The sequence below is a fragment of the Myotis daubentonii genome, chromosome 16 (genome assembly GCF_963259705.1).
Source record: "Myotis daubentonii chromosome 16, mMyoDau2.1, whole genome shotgun sequence".
Classification (NCBI taxonomy): Eukaryota; Metazoa; Chordata; class Mammalia; order Chiroptera; family Vespertilionidae; genus Myotis; species Myotis daubentonii.
The window spans coordinates 41990682-42007778 of record NC_081855.1 but is presented as its reverse complement, the minus strand read 5'-3'; the positions used below and the strand labels follow the sequence as shown (position 1 = coordinate 42007778).

Genomic DNA, 17097 nt, shown 5'->3' with positions numbered 1-17097 from the left:
ATGTGGCTAGGGAGTAATGGAGGGGGAGTTTCAGGGAACTGAGAGAAGTCTGTGTTTCTTTAGTCACAGATAACTTTTTCCTGTATCAGACTCCTGGGTACCAGCAGCTGATTATAGCTACCTTGAAGATATTCTTTCCTTCTGCAAAACAAACTCATAAATTATCTTCCTGCCTCTGAAGTGGTCTCCTCCTGCATGGCAAAGAGATACCACATCAGCAACTTATTACTACATTCCTGAGAACTAAAGGGGTTGACCAAGAAGAATGGTTAACATTTGAACAAAGACCCAATTAAGAATTAAATTATTCAAGTCTAGCCACCAAAAATACTATGAGCATTAAAAGGGGCTCAGTTACAGGACTTCTTAGGATTATTAAGCGTATGGATATATGGGGGAGAGTGGTCCCCGTCAGTCTGCCTCATCATCCCAGCACAGTGACCTTGTGAGCACCTGCACATACACACACACACACACACACACACACACACACACACGGGCAAAGAGAACAGGCCCCACGCCTCAGAGCTGCGTGCCACCTTGGCCCTGACCCTTTCCTGGGGCCTCCCTGGATGCTGCCGGGACAGCAGACCCATTTGGGCCAGCAGGGCATGGAGAGGGGTAGGATGGGGTGGCTGAGGCCCCTTCTGGAACCTTCTCCCAGGAGCAGAAGCAGCAGGCAGTCCAGAGGCCCAGAGCAGATCATTACCTGGAGGTAGGGGCAGGTCAGGATGCAGCGCCTCCTTCCCCCAAAGTCCCCTACAAAGCTCCCAGAACCCTGATAGGTGGCCGGGTCCCCCTATTCCCTCTTCCAGGCTCTACAGCCAAGACCCTCCTGGTCTGTCCCCCACTCCCATCCTCTCCAGGGCACCCTGCCCCTTTCCTCTGCCTGCAACCTCCTCATCTAGTTTCTGTCTGTTCACCCTCCTCCACCACCCAACCTGGAGGAAGTTAGAAGGAGATCAGCTCCCCAGCCCTGCAGGCCCTTTCGGTGGCTCCTGCCGCCCTAACTCCTGCTGCCGGGTTCAGGAAGGAGGACAGACCACTGGGCAGAACAGCCAGGTCTGGAGCCTCAGCTAAACCTCCCCGTGAGAGGCAGCGCCTGGCTGGAGGGGCCGCTCCTGCTGAGTTCCTTGAGGGCAGGGGGCGCGGGGAGGGTGAGTGGGGCTGTCTCCTTTTAATTCATTTGGCCTTGTTTCTCTACACATCTGGTTTCCGCATGGGAATACAAGTCCCAGACCTGCTATGAAGACCTCTATACCAGCACTTTCAGGCACGATCTCAATTAATTCTTACTATGACCCATGACATAGGAATCATACCCATTTTACAGATAAGAAAACAGACTCAGAGAAGGTAAAACATTTGCCTGAGGTCCCATGACTAGTGGGGGCGAAGTCACACCCCGGCTTTCTCCCCGTCCAAGCTGCCTAACTCCTACCGCTGCAGATGGGAGCCGCGGACTTGGGGCGCGACCCTGGCCAGCGCTTTCCTCATTCTGGGAGGTTTCCAGGTCGGGGTAACCCGGGCTCACAACACGCCTGCGGCACCAGCCGGCGCAGTGCAGTCCCCCTCCACGCCCCAGAACCCCACCTCCCTGGGCTCGCAAAGGAGAGAGAGGGAGACCGTGGGGACCAGGCCTTTATTTCGGGGCAGCTGGAGACGCGCTGAACTCAGGGCCGCCTGGTTCTCCGGCTCCAGCCTCCGCCTGAGCGCCTTCCGGACCCTCGGCGGGCTTGTCGCCGAACACTGCGCGGTGCATGGCAGCCACATAGCTGCAGCCGCTGGGGTCGGCGAGGCGCAGCCGCACCAGGGGCAGGATGCGCTCGGAAGCGAAGTAGCGCAGGGCTGGCTGCGGGGCGCGCAGCGCGGCGAGGAAGACCTGCGGGGTGCGGAGAGGAAGCTGGGGCTGGGGGCGAGGACTCGAGTGCCGCCCGCTCCCGGAGCCCGGCCTGGCACCCACCTCTGTCACCTCCTCTGGGTCCTGCGCCGCTTCGCGGAAGACCTGCTCGAAGTGGCGCTGGTATTGGGAGAAAAGGTCTCGGGTTTGGGCATCTGCACTGTCCAGCGCCGCGTCGAGGCCGTCCTGGACTTTCCCCTGGAAGGCGGTGCGCACCGGGCCGCACTCGATGAGGCTCACACTGAGACCCGAGAGCGGCGAGTCAGCTGGGAGCCCGTGAGAACAGAGCCCAACCTGGCCCCCAGCCCCAGCCCCCAGTCCCCGCGCACCGCCAGGAGGAGGGTAGGAGGGTCTGCGCACTGGCAGGTGACGGGCGCATAAAGCTAACCAGAGCGCTTGCAAGCGGCTCACTGCCCGAAAAGCGCTCCCACTTCCACCTGAGGGTCTGAGAGCGACTCTTGCGTCAGAATTCCAACTTGGCTGGGATGCATCAGAATTTGAACTTGGCTGGGTCACGTGCTGTGTGACCTTGGGGCAGTCAGCTAATCTCTCTGGGCCTAAGCTTCCCAGTAATAACAGACACCTCACCAGGTAGGTCACCCGCATGGGCCCAGTACAGTGCCTGGCACACACAGATATGGGCCGCAGTAGGGAAGGGCAGGGAGAACGCCTGGGCGAAGCTCCACCCAGACGGGGTATGGGGGTTCCCAAAGTCAGGGTCAGAGGGTTCCATGGGTGGGCGGGGACTCACTGGATCCCGAAAGGGGGCAGCAGCACCGCCAGACTCTCGCATAAACCCTCGATGGCGAACTTGCTGGCACAGTAAACAGCGTTGAAGGGCAGCCCTTTGAGGGGAGATGAGGCTGCTGAGACTCAGATGGGAGCACGTCCCCGGAAAGCCCGCTGGGGCGCCTGGTGCCCGGCTCAGCCCCCCTCCACTCACCCTACTCACCCATCAGGCCTCCCATGCTCCCAGTCACTAATATGCGTCCTGAGCGGCGGCGCTTCATGTCCGGCAGGAAGGCCTGAAGCATCTGCACCATCCCGACCAAGTTCACGTCCAGCACAGAGCCCACGGCCTCCGCCGAGTGCACCTCGATGGGCCCGTGCAGGCCCCGGCCCGCGTTGCACACTGTGGGGAGAGGTTCGACCCCTTGTGCCTCCTGCACTGCCCTCCGTCCCGGCCGGTCCCGTGTTCCCTGAACCTCAGGACACCTTGGTTTGGACACGGGACAGGGAAGGCTCCTGTATGTTTTGGGGAGGCTCACCCAGCACGTCCACGCGGCCCTCAGTCACACGTGCCCTGGCAGCAGCCACGGAATCTGCGTCCTGCACGTCCAGCTGCAACGTCTTCAGGGAGCCGGGCGGGCACCCTTGGGACCCGGCGGCCTCCCACAGCGGGCCCTGCGTGCTCAGGTCCCGTAAAGTGGCATACACTGGCGGTTGGGGACAAGACGAGGACCGGACGTCCTGCTTAACTTACCGAGGTGCCCTGGGACCAGGGCTGCTCCCGTCCCAACCCCCGCAGATACCTTTGAAGCTCCGGGAAGGGTCTGCCGCCAGACGCAGGGCCAGGTGCAGGCCGATGCCCGAGGAGCAGCCGGTGATGAGCACCACTGTGCGGTCCATGGGGAGAGCGTGTGGGGGAGGCTCTGGTCTCGGGACTAGATATCACCCACTTGGCCCCGCCCCTGCCCCAGGGATCCTCACCTCTTGTTGTGTCTGCAGCACCACCTCAAGGCTGAACCTCCAGAGGTCCCTGACCTGCTCTCCCCACTCCGCTCTAGGTCAAGGAGAGATGAGGCCCTGCTTGGAAGGACCTGCTTTAGTTGCTGGTCAGAGGTCGGGCGAAGCTTTGCAAGCAGGAGGTGTGGGCTCCCCGTGGGCACCGAGTGCCCTGCGCGGATCTTTCCCTGGGCATGCCTCTGTCCCACGGGGACAGTGACAGTTTCCAAAGTTTGCTGCTGAGGGTATGAGAGCCCATGCTTTGGGCAGGCATTCTCAGTTCAAAGGTCAGGGGTTAGTATTAACAATGGGGAGACAAAAGCAGGGGACAGGGGGAACGGGCCTCACACCGGTGTCCATGCTGTAGCTCCGAGTCCTCCCAGGCACAGTAGCAGTGACATTCAGACAGACAGGCCCAGGTGATTCACCAGTTTATTAAGTTGTATTAAAACAGTACTTTGGTCCCGAATTTGGGGTGGTGGAGGAGGGCAGCTCACTTCCCCCCAAATCCCCTAACCTCGATCCGACCGGCAGGTCTTAAGTCCCTTCGCCCAGGCTCGGGGACCTCCAGTGACGCTTGCCCAGCTCCAGACCCCCGGAGCCTGCCCAGGCTTGGAGTTTGGGGAGAACATGGCCCAGGGGTGGTTAATCTGTCACAAGGAGCCAGCCACCCACCGGGGGTAATATTTGAGGAAGAGCTTCTTGGCCAGGTCCACAGTGTCGCCTTGGGGGTGGCTGGGATACCTCCGTGTGCTGAGGGCAAAGGTCTGCCCCAGCTGGAGGGCATGCGTCTCAAACTGGTGCTGCTGGAAGGGGATGCCTCGGACCAGGCTGTCGACCAGCGTCTCCAGGAAGAGTCGCCAGCGGGGGGTGTAGTAGTCGGCCACCAGTCCTGCCAGCTGCTTGTTGGCGTAGTCTAGAATGTTGCCCTCTGGCCCCCAAAGGGTTAGCTGGTAGCGGCTGTTCTGTTCATAGAAATGGGCCTCGGCCTCACTGACCGCGGCTGCCCGGGCCTGCGCCAGCCAGCTGCCCAGCAGGAAGTGGCTATCGCTAGCCAGTATGTTGTCCAGCGAGGGCAGAAGCTCGTAGGCCAGGATGCCTGCCGCCCTCAGCAGGGGGACCAGCTCCTTGTTCAGGTAGGCAGTCCTCACCTCCTCGTAGTACAAGCTGACCAGCTCCTGGACTGCCTGGCGAGTGAGGTCCACCAGGTCGTAGCGGAAGGACGGGCTGGTGGCCAGGGTGGGGGTGGCTGTCAGCAGCAGCCGCCAGGCCTCAAACACATCCGATCGGTTGTACCAGACAGTGGTTACCATCTGTAGGGATGGCCGCCTGACCAGCGGGCTGCGATTGTGGCCACTGCAGGCCTCGCCGGAGCAGTTGTAGACACTCCTGAGAAGCAGCCTCCACGCTGCCTCTGTGCCTTCGTGGGAGACCCCATACCGCCGGGCCGCAAAGCTGGTCACCCAGGCCCCCAGATCTGCCACTGGGCCCTTGCGCCAGCCCAGCTCAGCCATGAGGGCATAGACCACTTCGTTCTGGCCAATGCCTTCAGGGGCCATGCCCGTGCCTACCATGGTGGAGTTGGGGAAGAGGCGGGCGGCTGCGGGGCCTCGGTTCACGGCCTCCAGGGCCCCAAACAGGCCGTGGTTGCCCCCAAAGTTATGCAGCATGCACCAGATGAAGGGCTGGCCCTGGAAGGAGGCTGTGCGGACGTACACGGGCTGGCTCTCAGCAAACAGGTCCAGAACGAGGAGGCGGCCGCGGGGCACTGCCCTGAGCACGGCCTCCACCTGGGGTGGGCCCCAGAACTGGGGCTGGTGCTGGAAGAGCCAGCCTTGGAGGAGCCACACGGCGTCAGGGTCCACTGTGGTGGGGGTGAGGGACAGAGAAGGGAGGTGATGAGAAGGGAGGGGGTCAGAGGACCATTCCCCCCCATTCCACAGAGAGGAAACAGGCCCAGAGAAGTCAGCCGACTCTATCACAGGACACTGCCTTCCCCGGACCCCAGCCAGCAGGGCTACTTCATCCCACACACCCTTTCCATCCCCTCCTTCCCCATGGGAATTACCCAGAGGCTGGTTCACACACACATTCATGGGCACCGGCCCTGGGCTTTCTGACTCAGGAGGTGGGGGAGGGCAGGGAAGGTGGGGGAGGAAGGATCTGCAGACCTGACAGGCTCTGGGCTGAATCAGACTTGGAGCAGCACTGCTCACGGAACCCTGAGCCCATCAGTTCCCTTCCTGCTGACACAGAGGCCTCCCCACCACCATTCCTGACCTGGCTCCTCTCCCCCCTCCCCTGTAAGTGGCAGGAAGGAGTACTAGGTTCACATTTGTGCACCAGGAAGGGCACCTACCAGCTTTGGGCACATTCCCTAACCTCTGGCCTGCGTTATGTACCTCAGCATGGAGGTAGGGACCAAATAAAATACGGGGGGAGGGGGCAAAAGTAGGTGTGCAGTTGTAACAAATACTACAATAATAAATAAAGAATACAAGAACAAGCTGTGTTTCATGTACTCACATCTGTAGACCTACTTTTGCCCACCCGTCTTTTTAATACCCAGCACTTAAGGACACTTTCCTCTGGGCCAGGCATCATCTTACTTAGCGGGAGCCCCATTTTACAGATGAAGCCACTGAGGCCCTGGGAGGGAGGTAACTTATTGCAAGTCACACAGGCAGGAAGTGGCAGCTCCAGAGTGTGAGCAGGCTGTCTGCCTCCAGAGCTCACCTCTCACCAGTGGGACTCCATGAGATGATGTGTGTGTACAAGTGCTTGGTAAAGTGTCAAGCGCTAGGTGTCACAGTCAGGTGTTATGATGCCCAGTCCCTCCTCCCCTTCCCCGCCTCCCTGGCACCAAACCTGCGGCCATGGCCTGGTAGACGGCGGCAGTGGCTGCGGCGAGGTAGGAGGGCTCTGAGGACGGGGGCTGCATCTCATTGAACGTGTCGGCCCCGTAGATGTGATCTGTGCCGAACTCCTTGGTCAGCTCCCGCAGGAAGAGGCTCCCCACGACAGGGAACAGCGGGTCTTCGGGAGCCAGAAGGAAGGAGCAGGAGTAGGAGCAGTTGAAGTGTCCCCAGCTGCCCATCTGGGTGACATTGACCTGGGGGAACACCCTAGTTGGGGGTGGGAACAGTCCAGACATTTAGTGGAGGCTGACACAGTCATTGCCAGTTTCGTTAACTTATCTGCGACTCCTGGACCTCATCCTGGTCTCTCACGCCTCTGTGCCTTTGCACATACTGTGTCCCGTGCCTGGAGTCCTTTCCTCCTCTCTCCCAGCTGGTTACTCCTTGACATCCTGTAAGTTTCACCCAGCTTGGAAAACTCTTGCTATCTCCCCTCCCACTGGTTGAAACAAACAACACTCACTTTTCAAGGTCTGGCCCAGTACTGCCTCTCTCTGAGTCCCTGCGGCTCCTCTTACCCAGGCAGAAGTGACCTTGACAGAGAAGTGGGCCCTATCACTGTATTATAACCCCTGCCAACCTATCCCCCACCAGGGACAGGAACTCAGTGCACTGTTGTCGCTGCCTCCCAAGGGCCAGCAGAGCCTGGTCTGCCAGTCCCAGACCTCCGACAAGCGTTCACTGAAGGTGTGCATGAGGCTCCTGCCACCCGGCTAGAGAGACGAGGGGGCGGCCAGTGGGGCCAGCAGCGTGCGCGAAGTATGTGAGTGGTGGAAACCAGGGGCTCACGGGGCTGAAGGAGGTGGCGACCAGTGCTGGGAGCCCAGCAAGGCTTCCTGAAGGAGGGGAGGTCTCAGCTGGCCTTGAAGGATTTTCCCAGCCCCAGGAGAGGATGGGTGGGTGGGTACCACCGAGGAGCAGGGAGGACAGAGACCAGTGCATCGCTACTGCCACACACAAGAGCTGCCTTTGGCTAAGTCTCGGTGCCAAGCCATGTATATTCCGTAAGTGAGGCAACTGAGGCACAGAGCAGTCACATAACCTGCCTGAAGTCACATGGCTAGTGGATAGCAGAGCCAGGAATCAAGCCAGGGCCTGCAGCTCTTTAAATCATGTCTTTCAGGGGAAAATGAATCCCATCTCTGAGCTGAGTGGGAGGTGAGGGCAGGGGAGCCTCACCTGGTTATAGCCTTGGGGACATGCCCTGCGAATGCAGGCAGCACGGGAATCATGCCGAAGGAGCGCATCCGGTCCAGGATCCGATGCTGGGAAGAATGGGAGGGGGAGCTGGTGAGCACAGCCGAGATGGGAGGCCCTCGCTCCCTCAGGGCACACAGAGTCCCCCGGTCTAATTAGGAGCCTTGAGACTGGCCAAATACCACCCTCCCTAGCCTGTGACTGTCCAGGACCAATCCTATCCTTCCCTTCCCCTTTATTTTACCTGCAGGTAAAGCTGCTTGAGGTGCCAGGCGTGGGGCAGGGGGCCACCCCAGGTGTGCAGGTTGCCCATGCGTTCCCAGGCCAGGAAGGCAGGGCCAGTGAAGTACTCATCGATCTCTGACTGGGTCAGGCCCAAGGCCAGGTACACCTGAGGAGGAAGGCAACCCCCGCACATCAGCACATTTATCGCCTTTCCCCGACTCACTGACATTCACTCATCTCCTCTGTGCTGTGCCCTACGGCTACTAAGACAAAATGCAACCTCCGCCTGCAAGGAGCCCGCAGTCCAGGAGGAACAGGTGCGTGAACAGGTGAGTTTACTAACGTCACCCTTGCAGCACAGGTGAGGCGAGGCACAAGGGGGCTCTCCCCAAACAAGGAAGGGGCCTTAGAAGGCTTCAGGGAGCAAGGCTGACTAGAGATCAGCTCTGCGGGAGCTCAAGCAGCCGCAGGTGCAGCCAGCCCTCAGGGCGCAGGGACGCAGCTCCCAGGCCCCATGAAGGCTGGAGGCAATGCTGCGCTCCCGAGTGTGTTAGTGGGAGGGCTTGCCCAGATCTGCATTTCCGAAAGGAGTCCTGCTCAGAGGCTCTTGAGGGGGTGAAGGGCGAGGGCGTGAGAGCCTGAGTCAGGCCATGGCTAAGGATGGAGAGAGTAAGTGAGGTCAAAGACTGCTGATGACAGAGACTCTAGCAGCAGACTGACTGGACTTCTTAAGCGTGTATGGTGGGGCCCTGGGGCCCAGCTCTCAGTCAGCTCTCCTAGGGTTTGTCTCAGCCGTGGAAGCCCGTTTCTGGAGGGCTGGGGCCACTGTGCCCACCACAAACACTCTGGAGCCCTTATTCTGTGTGCCAGACACTGTGCTGATGTGGGCGGGGGACAGGGACACCCGCAGTGGCCCGTGTGGGGGGCACGTACCCGCTGCCAGATGGCCTCCTGGCCGCTCCAGGCCAGTGCCAAGTTGATGCCGTTCAGTGCCATCCAGTCAATCTCCTGTTCCCAGCGGGCCCAGTCCCACCACACGAAGGAGTAGCTGTGGGTGCACACGTTCTGGTAATAGCGGTACCTGTGGGCAGGGGCATGAGCTGGGGTGTGGCCTCCAGCGCAAACAGGATGTCCCTCTCCCTGACATCCATCGTCCTGGAAGAGCTCAGAAGGCCGCCTGACTCCAGATCTAGCCCAGAGGGAGGGGTTCCAAATGTGGTCTCTCTACTGCTTCACCTGGGGATCCCCCCAGGCAGAAGGCAGAGCTAAGAGGTAGGAATGCGAGGTGAGCCCAGCCGGTGGGGCTCGGTGGTTGAGCATCCACATATGAGCCAGGAGGTCGCAGTGTGATTCCCGGTCAGGGCACAGGCCCCGGCTGAACAATGATTCTTTCTCATCATTGATGTTTCTCTCTCTCTCCTTTCCTCTCTGAAATCAGTAAAAATATGTTAAAAAACATTAAAAAAAAAAGAATGCAAGCTGATTCTTTTCAAGAATGTACCTTTTACATCTAGGGCCATACCACCCTGAATGCTTCCGATCTGATTTGATCTCGGAAGAATGTACTTTTTACTCTAAGAACTCAGTTTTTTCCTTCTTGGGAACACTGACTATTGCGTCGCTGTGTTTCCGGTTCTCAGACCCTTGAATAAATCCTTATCATGTCTTTCCAGCCAAAGCCTAGACTTTTTTTGTTAGTCGGACAAGGCAGAGCGGGGATCTGAAGCCAGAGATGCGCGACCCCAGGGCTAGCGCTTCCGACCAGCGCCGCGCCGGGGTGGGGCGGGACTGCAGCCAGGCGAGCGCGGGCTGCGGGCAGGAGGCAGCCGCTGGGGGGCCGACGGGCGGTCCCGCCGGTACCTGTTGGGCGTGGCCTCGGTCAGCGCGTCGGGCACGGCGGGCAGCGGCTGCGGCAGGTGCAGCTGAGAGCCCGACCAGGCCACGTGGCAGCCGCAGAAGTCGCGCAGGTAGCGGTGCAGGCCGGCGGCGGCCGCCACGCCCGTGGAGCCGAGCACCCGCACTGGCGCCCCGCCGCCGCCGCTCAGGCGGTAGGTGTCCAGGCCGGACTCGGCCGCCAGGGCGCGCTGCACCGACACCGAGAAGGCGGCCGCCGGCCCGGGTCCCAGCAGTCGGGCCAGCAGCGCCCGCACGGCCTCCGCCTCTCGGGCCTCGTCCCCGGCCGAGGCCCCGGCCAGGAGCAGGAGCAGGAACGCCAGCGCCGCGGCCGCTGCCACCGCCTGCATGGTGCGCGGTCTCACCCCGGCCGCGGCCCCGCGGGGAACCTATCCGGGACTCGGGCCCAGGGGGCGGGGCGCCGCGGGCCCAATCCGTGGCGAGTCTTAGGTCACGTGGAAGCGAAAGCAAAACACCGCGGGCAGCCGGGAGAGCGGCTTCCGGGTCCCAGACGCCGCCCGAGGGTGTCTGCTGACCGCTCGTGGTGCCGGCGCGCGTGACCCCGGTAACCTGGGGAGCCTGGAGCCGGTGTGACCCGCGATCCTTCACGGGCGTCTTCAGCTCCGACGCGCTTTCACACGCGAATCGCTTTCCTCCCGTTCATCCAAACACCCAGTAAATATGCGGAGTTTGTTTAGTGCCGGGCACGCCACCCCTCTCCGGGGAGACCTAGAACCCATGGACAGCACTTACGGGAAGACTTACATTATGGCTGTGATGGTGTGAAGAAATGTAAGGGCGCCCAGCCTAAGGCTTCTTCCCAATGGAAGTGATGTTGAATCCGAGACAGATTGGTTGCCTCCCACACGTCCCCGACTGGGGCCAAGGAACAAGCCTGAAACCGAGGTATATGCCCTTAATCAGAATTGAACCCACAACCCTTCAGTTTATGGGCCAATGCTCTAACCACTGAGCAACCTGCTAGGGTTGTGTGCATCTTTTTTTAAAGGCTATGAAAACAGTGGTTGCCTCCCATGGAGTACTAGGATGCTGGGGGTGGGAGGACTTTACTTTTTCAATTAATGTGTGTGAAACAAGTAGGCCTGGCTCTCCTCTCTCCATCTCATCATGTCCTCTTCTGTTCCTGGCCCCTCTGCCTATGTGCCCCAGAATAGTGCCCAGCCAATGCAGTTGCCTGTCACAGCCCAGCTAGGATCATGCTCACGTTGCCAGTGAGGAGGAATGAGTCCTTCCCGGTCTGGCCACCAGGGAGCAGCCAGTGCCTAGGACATGCCTTGGGTAGGCCAGGGAGCTGGGAAGGCAGCCAGGTCTCTTGGATCTGAGGGGAGCTCCAATGCCCCTTCTGTCCAGGGCTCCTGGGACAGAAAGAGGCACAGCCCACCCAGGTCCCCAATGAATCGGACAGAGAGTGGGTCCTGAAGGTGGTGATGGAATTGTCCCATCTTTATAGCACTGAGCAGGCCCAAAGCCACCCTTTCCATGCTGGTTCTAGGACCGCAAGATGAGGGGCATTCACTGGACAGAGCACAGACTCACTCAGCAGATGTCGGGTCCAGGGATTCCACGAGAAGGGGATCTCCTATTTTAATCCTGCCCCCAAATGCATCCAGCCGCCAGTCCTAGGCAATTACCCATCTGCTTTCTGTCTCTATAGATTTGCCTACTTCACAGAAATGGAATCATATTATGTGGTCTTGTGTCCTGTTTCTTAGCATCATGTTTCTGAGGTCCATTCATAGTGTTGCAAGTAGCAGTACTTTATTCCTTTTTATTGTAGATTAATACCTATTATATGGATAGACTGCCTTTTGTTATCCAACAGATGGACATGTGGGTTGTTTCCATTGGGGGGCTACCATGAAAAATGCTACTATGAACACTGTGTACAAGTCTGCGTGCGCATCTTTTCATTTTTCTTCAGTGGATACCTAGAAGTCAACTTGCTGGGTCTTATATTACTTCTGTTTAACGTTTTGAGGAACTGCCAGACTGCTTTCCATTTTACATTCCTACCAGCAGGGACTAGGAGTTCCAATTACTCCACATCCTTGCTGGCATTTGTCATTAACATTTTTATAAACCTTTTTAGTGGATGTGAGGTGGTATCTCCTCACGGTTTTGATTTGCATTTCTCTAATGACTAGTTATGTTGAGCATCTTTTCATGGGCTTACTGGCCATTCAGCCTGGGGACATAGAGAGCTGACTGCATATTTACTGAAAAACAAACAAACAAACAAACAAAAAAACCCCAGTATAAGTGGACCCCTGCAGTTCACACACATCATCCAAGGGCCAACTGTATGATTTGCAGATATTGTCTCCTGGTGTGAATGTCTTTATTTTTCCTTTTGAACCAAAACATTTTTTAATTTTCCTAAAGCCCAACTTATCTTCATCATTTGTTATTTTTGCTGTCATATCTAAAAATCATTGCCTAGCCCAAGGTCAGCATGAAGACTCGTGATTTCCTCTTACGAGTTTTAGTTTTAACTCTTACATTTAGGTCCGTGATTCACGTTGAGTTAACTTTTGTACACAGTGTGGGGTCCTGGCCCAAATTTGTTTTTCACATGTGGATACCCAGTTGTACTAGGGCTATTCGTTGAAAAGACTGTTCTTTCCCCGTTCTTTTGGATTTTCTTGGCCCCTTTGTTGAAAATCAATTGATGCCCTACCTGGTTTGGCTCAGTGGATAGAGGGCTGGCCTGCAGACTGAAGAGTCCCAGGTTTGATTCTGGTCAAGGGCAAGTGCCCAGGTTGCGGGCTCAATCCCCAGTATGGGGCGTGCAGGAGGCAGCTGATCAGTGATTCTCTCTCATCATTGATGTTTCTGTCTTTCTCTCCCTATCCCTCCCTCTCTGAAATTAAAAAAAAAAAAAGTAAAAGTTCTAAAAGAAAAAAAAAATCAATTGACCATAAATATTAAGGTTTATTTCTGGACTCTCAATTTCAATTCTATTTCATTGATTCCAAGTATCTATTTTACTTATTTATAAAAAGTTATTTGTTGATTTTAGAGGAAGAGAGAGAAACATCAATTTGTTGTTCCATTTATTGATGCATTCATTGATTGATTCTTGTATGTGTCCTGACCTGGGACCAAACCCATAACCTTAGTGTATCAGGACGATGCTCTAACCAATTGAGCTACCCAGCCAGCACCCAAATATCTATTTCAGTTAGGCCTCCCTTTTTGAGTCAGTAACAGAGCAGAGGCTAAAAGCGCTCATTTACCTGAATTTCCACTCCGGACTTTCGGAGGAGACGGGTGGAGGTGCTGCACCCAGGGCCTATTCCAGGGCAGCTGGCCTGTTAGGGAGGAGAGGGTTTGAGGCTGGGGGGACAGGAACATGAAATGAACAGGGGTTTCCTGCCCCTCCCGGAGCCGCAGTTGTCAGCCTGCTGCTTGAATTCCTGCGCAGCCCCTGCTCCGGAGGCCCCGGGAGGGAGGGCCCTGGGAAAGAATGTGGATGCCTTACATGGCAGTGAGGAGGGCGAGGTGCCCTCCCTGCCCATGCCGCCTGCCTGGACAGTCTGCAGGCTCTTCAGCCACCTGCCTACCTCAGCACCTCACATTCTCCAGCTGCCCCAAACCACATGCTGAGCCTCCATTTACACCAAGGCCAAGGGCATCAGGGCTCAAAACAGCCAGGCTGCTGAGCCCCGAAGAGCACAATTGGAAAAGAGGGAGGGGCAGATGCCCAGACCCCCACAAGCCCCTGCTGTTTGGGGGTGTAGTGTGTGAAGGGGAGGCGAAGCCGGGTTCCTAAGACCCCTCCCCATCATGGGTAGTGCCTGCAAAGCCGCCTTGGCTCATGCGAGGGGGGAGGTGCCTGTGAAACTTGAGATAAGGCGAGAATTTCAAACGTACTGCCTGGTCAGGGCCCGGTAGCTGTGGCCTTTGATCAGAAAAGCTGGAGGCGGGCGGGGGAGAGGGTGCGGAGCAGGGGCTGTGGGTACAGAGACAGCCAGCCTCCCTCTGTAGACTCAAACACACTTTATTCAGCACGGGAATGTCTGAACAGAGGGGCCTTGGGCAGGGTTCCTTACACAGAGAACTCTACTTCAAGCCCTGCTGTAAACGGAACAAGGATCATCACATCATGTAAACCGCGGGGACCACAGGGGAGGGCTCTGCACATGGTGCGGCGGGGCAGCTGGGGCAGGCGGCCCACACCCAGGCCAGCCGCGCCTGGAAGGGTTGAGTGAGCAGCTCTAAGTAGCTCCCTCAGGAAAGTCAGGGTGGAAGAGGGCGAGGGCCTGGCCAACTCAGGGGATTATCTCGGCCACTGAAAGTGACTGGATCAATTTAGCTGAAGCAGCCAGGGCTGCTGCGTCAACACATGCTTAAAAGGCCTGAAGATCAGCTGGTGTGGGGGTGACAGCGGAGCCGGCCCTCGGGGCTGCTCGTCATCAGCTCACAGGCAGGGCAGTGCAGCTCTCACAGCCACAGGCCTGGCAGCCCTGCCAGTCGCCTCCAATCAGCAGTCGGTAAATGACATTGACCCTCCCTGCCCAGGACCTCACTCCCCCCACTTGGGCTCACTGTGGAAGTGGGAAGGGGCACTAGTGGCAGAGCACGGCTGGCCTGCCAGAGAACCAGCCTTGACAATCACCGCCATTCACTCAAGAGTCATGATTTGGGGGTAGGGGAAGGTCCTGGTCTGCACCAGGAAGAGCATCAATTTAATCCCTCTGCCCAGAGGACGTGTCAGTGCCAGGGCCCTCGAATGGGCTGAGAAGCAGCTAGCCAGGCCCTCTGTTTTGGGTCTCTCCCAGCTGTGCTATCATGCAGGATGCAAATGAGGGAGCGGAAGAAGGGGATTCTGGGAGGGAGGAGGAGAGGTCTGAGTATAGAGTGGAGGTTAGGGAGGTGGTGTTGGGAGCCCTGGGACCCTTGGGGGTGACAAGAAGCCATGCATGATGGCACAGTGTGGCCCAGCTGGATTCGTGATTAACAAATGTCTTTGCTCTGAAGACCGGAGGTGGGAGGCAGAGGAGATAAGTATCATCTTCCTGGATCTGCTCCTACTAACCCCTGGGAAGGGTGCCAAGAGCACCCCCACCGCAACCAGTAACTAGAGTGGCAGGAGCAGAAACTCAGAATCTGGGTGTGGATGGCGACGGTGCTCCTGGGCGTCGGGCTCATATGGAAATGCACACAGTCACCACCAGGTGACAGAGAGGAGGGTCTGGCTCGGAGGAGATGGGGGGCAGGCTGGTGCCCAGTGGTGTGAGTGACGGCCAGAGTCCAGCTTCTCTAGATCACTACACTACAATATGCACAGCTGAGGAGGCAGGAGACCCAAGGGGGGGCCGGATCTCACAAGCAGCTGGGGGAGGGTGGCAAGGATGACACAAATGCCCCCGAATCCAGGGATCACAACCAACACGCGAGAGGAGCACAGCTATCACCATGGAGTGGGTGGGGGAGGGCAGTGGGCACACGTCCCCATGCGGGCTCACTCGTCTAACTTCCCTTCCAGGATGTGCTCAAAGGAGAAGGGTAGGAACTTGAAACCGGTCCCGCTGTAGAATTTATTCTGGAACTCGACCCTGGGGAAAAGGAAGAGGGAAGTCATCATCCCACAGAAACTTTTTGGGATTTCACAGCTGGCCAGAAAGATGCCTGACGCACGCTCCCCGAAGCCTTACTCTCCTAGGTGAGCGTGGGAAAGCCGCTCTGCCTCCTGCTGCCTCTGCCAACCCAAGCCCAGAACTCGGCCTCCCCCCAGGGCACACAGCCCTGCCGCTGAAGCCCAGGGCCTGCCCTCAGCAAGCAGTGCACCAGTGCACCAGTGCACCTGCGGGTCCTCAGTCCTGCTCTGACCTGCTGAGCAGCAGAGAAGAGGAGCCCCCCAAACAGCGGTCGCCTGGCAGGGCTCACAGCGACCTGTGAGGGAAGCCCCAAGAAGCCCAAAGAGGCTGTGAATTCAGCACCGGGAGCCCTGCGAGCACCACTGTTTTCTTGCTTATTGTTCCCTTGTGGGGAGGAAGGAGAAGGGAGGCTTGGGAGTGAACATTCAAGGCTTTTGAGTTAGGGGAGGAAATTCTCAGGAAAGGGGGGAAGTCAGGAGGGGAAGTCTCCTCAAAGCCATGGCAAAAATATGCTCCAACTACAAAAACATTTGAGAAAGAATTCTTCTCTTGGGGACTGAAAGGAAAAACAGAGCTTCAACTCCCTTCCCAGGCAGCTCGGCGTCCATCCCTGCCCGTCTCCCTGGGGCCCTATCGGACGGACTCGAGGGAAGAGGAGCTCGCTCCTGTGAGCACTTGGCCGGGCTTCCCCCTGCAAACTCGCCCTGGATGGCTGCCCAGCAACCAAATCAGCACCAAATATGGGCAGAAAAATGCATGATTCAGAGGCTAGAAAAGCCAAGGAGAGCTGCCCTGAGGAATAGTTTCCACTGGGGCTGAGTGACCCTGGGGGCACCAGAACCGGCCAAGAACAGGCGGGGGAGGCAGGCTGCAGGCGATAGTTTACACACACGGCTTCCTCCTCCCCAAACCCAGAGGGGAGCAATTAGCAGAGAGGAAAGCTGGGGCGTGGCCTGGGCAGGCAAACCAGGAGGACTGTCTGCAGGTGGCACTGAGAGGCCCTCAGAGCCCCTTCAGCCTCGGGGTGCTGGCTGGGGACACTGACTGCAGAGCTTTCAGCTCCACACCTGGGGAGAAGAGGTGAACAATGTTCAGTGAGGCCATCTCTCCCCCAGCCCCACATTGCAGGGCCTGGGCCTAGGTCCCCAAGCATCCCAGACTCTGGCCAAGCCCCAGGTAAAACAGGATCCAGGACTCAAGTCAGTCATACCAGGACTGGATCCGCCCCACATCCTGACACCCCTGAGAAGCCCTTCTGCCAGTTGCAGCTACTGGGGAAGGTGGCGGGGAGGGAGCTAGGTTCCTGCTGGGCGCCCACTGCTGTCAGGTCTGCATTCTTCATGTTGGGTGGGCTGTGTCTGCACATGGCAAGGGATTGCTGGACAACTGAAAACAGATGGACTCGTCCCATTTTCATTCAAGAATATGTAGCCAGACAGTGGGTAAGTCCCCTTCAGGCCCATGAGGGATCAGAATTCTGACCTCCTGGCTGGCTAATCACACAAACAATTCCGATTCCAAACTGGGTGGAGGGAGACGTTTTCCGAGACCCGTGGGGTCACCACCCTTCTCTTGCCACCCCTCTGTGTGACTTAAAGACACCCTGGGCACCTCTGGG

General features: G+C 57.9%; 3 protein-coding genes across 7 annotated transcripts in view; all 3 read right to left on the bottom strand.

Moving 5' to 3' along the window:
* Positions 1 to 1624: 1624 nt before the first annotated feature.
* HSD17B1 (hydroxysteroid 17-beta dehydrogenase 1) lies at positions 1625 to 3897 on the bottom strand. Its single transcript, XM_059670217.1, has 6 exons — positions 3433 to 3897; positions 3169 to 3336; positions 2853 to 3032; positions 2652 to 2745; positions 1964 to 2141; positions 1625 to 1882 (listed from the first exon to the last, which is right to left on the bottom strand). The coding sequence occupies exons 1-6, from the start codon at positions 3527 to 3529 to the stop codon at positions 1643 to 1645; spliced, it is 957 nt and encodes a 318-aa protein (XP_059526200.1). The 5' UTR covers positions 3530 to 3897; the 3' UTR covers positions 1625 to 1642.
* A 142-nt stretch (positions 3898 to 4039) lies between these two features.
* Positions 4040 to 12104, bottom strand: NAGLU (N-acetyl-alpha-glucosaminidase). 2 transcript variants are annotated; one of them, XM_059670214.1, is made up of 6 exons: positions 10624 to 12104; positions 8899 to 9046; positions 7985 to 8131; positions 7723 to 7808; positions 6494 to 6750; positions 4040 to 5489 (listed from the first exon to the last, which is right to left on the bottom strand). In XM_059670214.1, coding segments are annotated over exons 1-6 (1851 nt in total). In that variant the 5' UTR covers positions 10626 to 12104; the 3' UTR covers positions 4040 to 4278. The 2 variants fall into 2 exon arrangements, with proteins under 2 accessions (XP_059526197.1, XP_059526196.1); XM_059670213.1 differs by lacking the exon at positions 10624 to 12104 and adding an exon at positions 9826 to 10569.
* Positions 12105 to 13863: 1759 nt separating this feature from the next.
* Positions 13864 to 17097, bottom strand: part of ATP6V0A1 (ATPase H+ transporting V0 subunit a1) — a 54896-nt gene continuing 51662 nt past the window's right edge. For all 4 annotated transcript variants that reach the window (XM_059670189.1, XM_059670190.1, XM_059670192.1 and 1 more), the window contains one exon: positions 13864 to 15437. In XM_059670189.1, coding sequence (XP_059526172.1) covers positions 15344 to 15437 — 94 coding nt within the window. In that variant the 3' untranslated portion in view covers positions 13864 to 15343. The remainder of the gene's footprint in view (positions 15438 to 17097) is intronic.

Excerpts from the sequence above, each read along its gene's own strand:
- HSD17B1 (XM_059670217.1), bottom strand. The coding sequence starts at position 3,529 with ATGGACCGCACAGTGGTGCTCATCACCGGCTGCTCCTCGGGCATCGGC. Across the intron at positions 2,142-2,651 it reads CTGCCCCCTTTCGGGATCCA|TGTGAGCCTCATCGAGTGCG; the intron begins GTGAGTCCCCGC and ends CTCGGGTCTCAG. Across the intron at positions 1,883-1,963 it reads ACCCAGAGGAGGTGACAGAG|GTCTTCCTCGCCGCGCTGCG; the intron begins GTGGGTGCCAGG and ends CGCACCCCGCAG.
- NAGLU (XM_059670213.1), bottom strand. The coding sequence starts at position 10,208 with ATGCAGGCGGTGGCAGCGGCCGCGGCGCTGGCGTTCCTGCTCCTGCTC. Across the intron at positions 9,047-9,825 it reads ACCGAGGCCACGCCCAACAG|GTACCGCTATTACCAGAACG; the intron begins GTACCGGCGGGA and ends CCCTGCCCACAG. Across the intron at positions 6,751-7,722 it reads GTCCCCAAGGCTATAACCAG|GGTGTTCCCCCAGGTCAATG; the intron begins GTGAGGCTCCCC and ends ACCCCCAACTAG.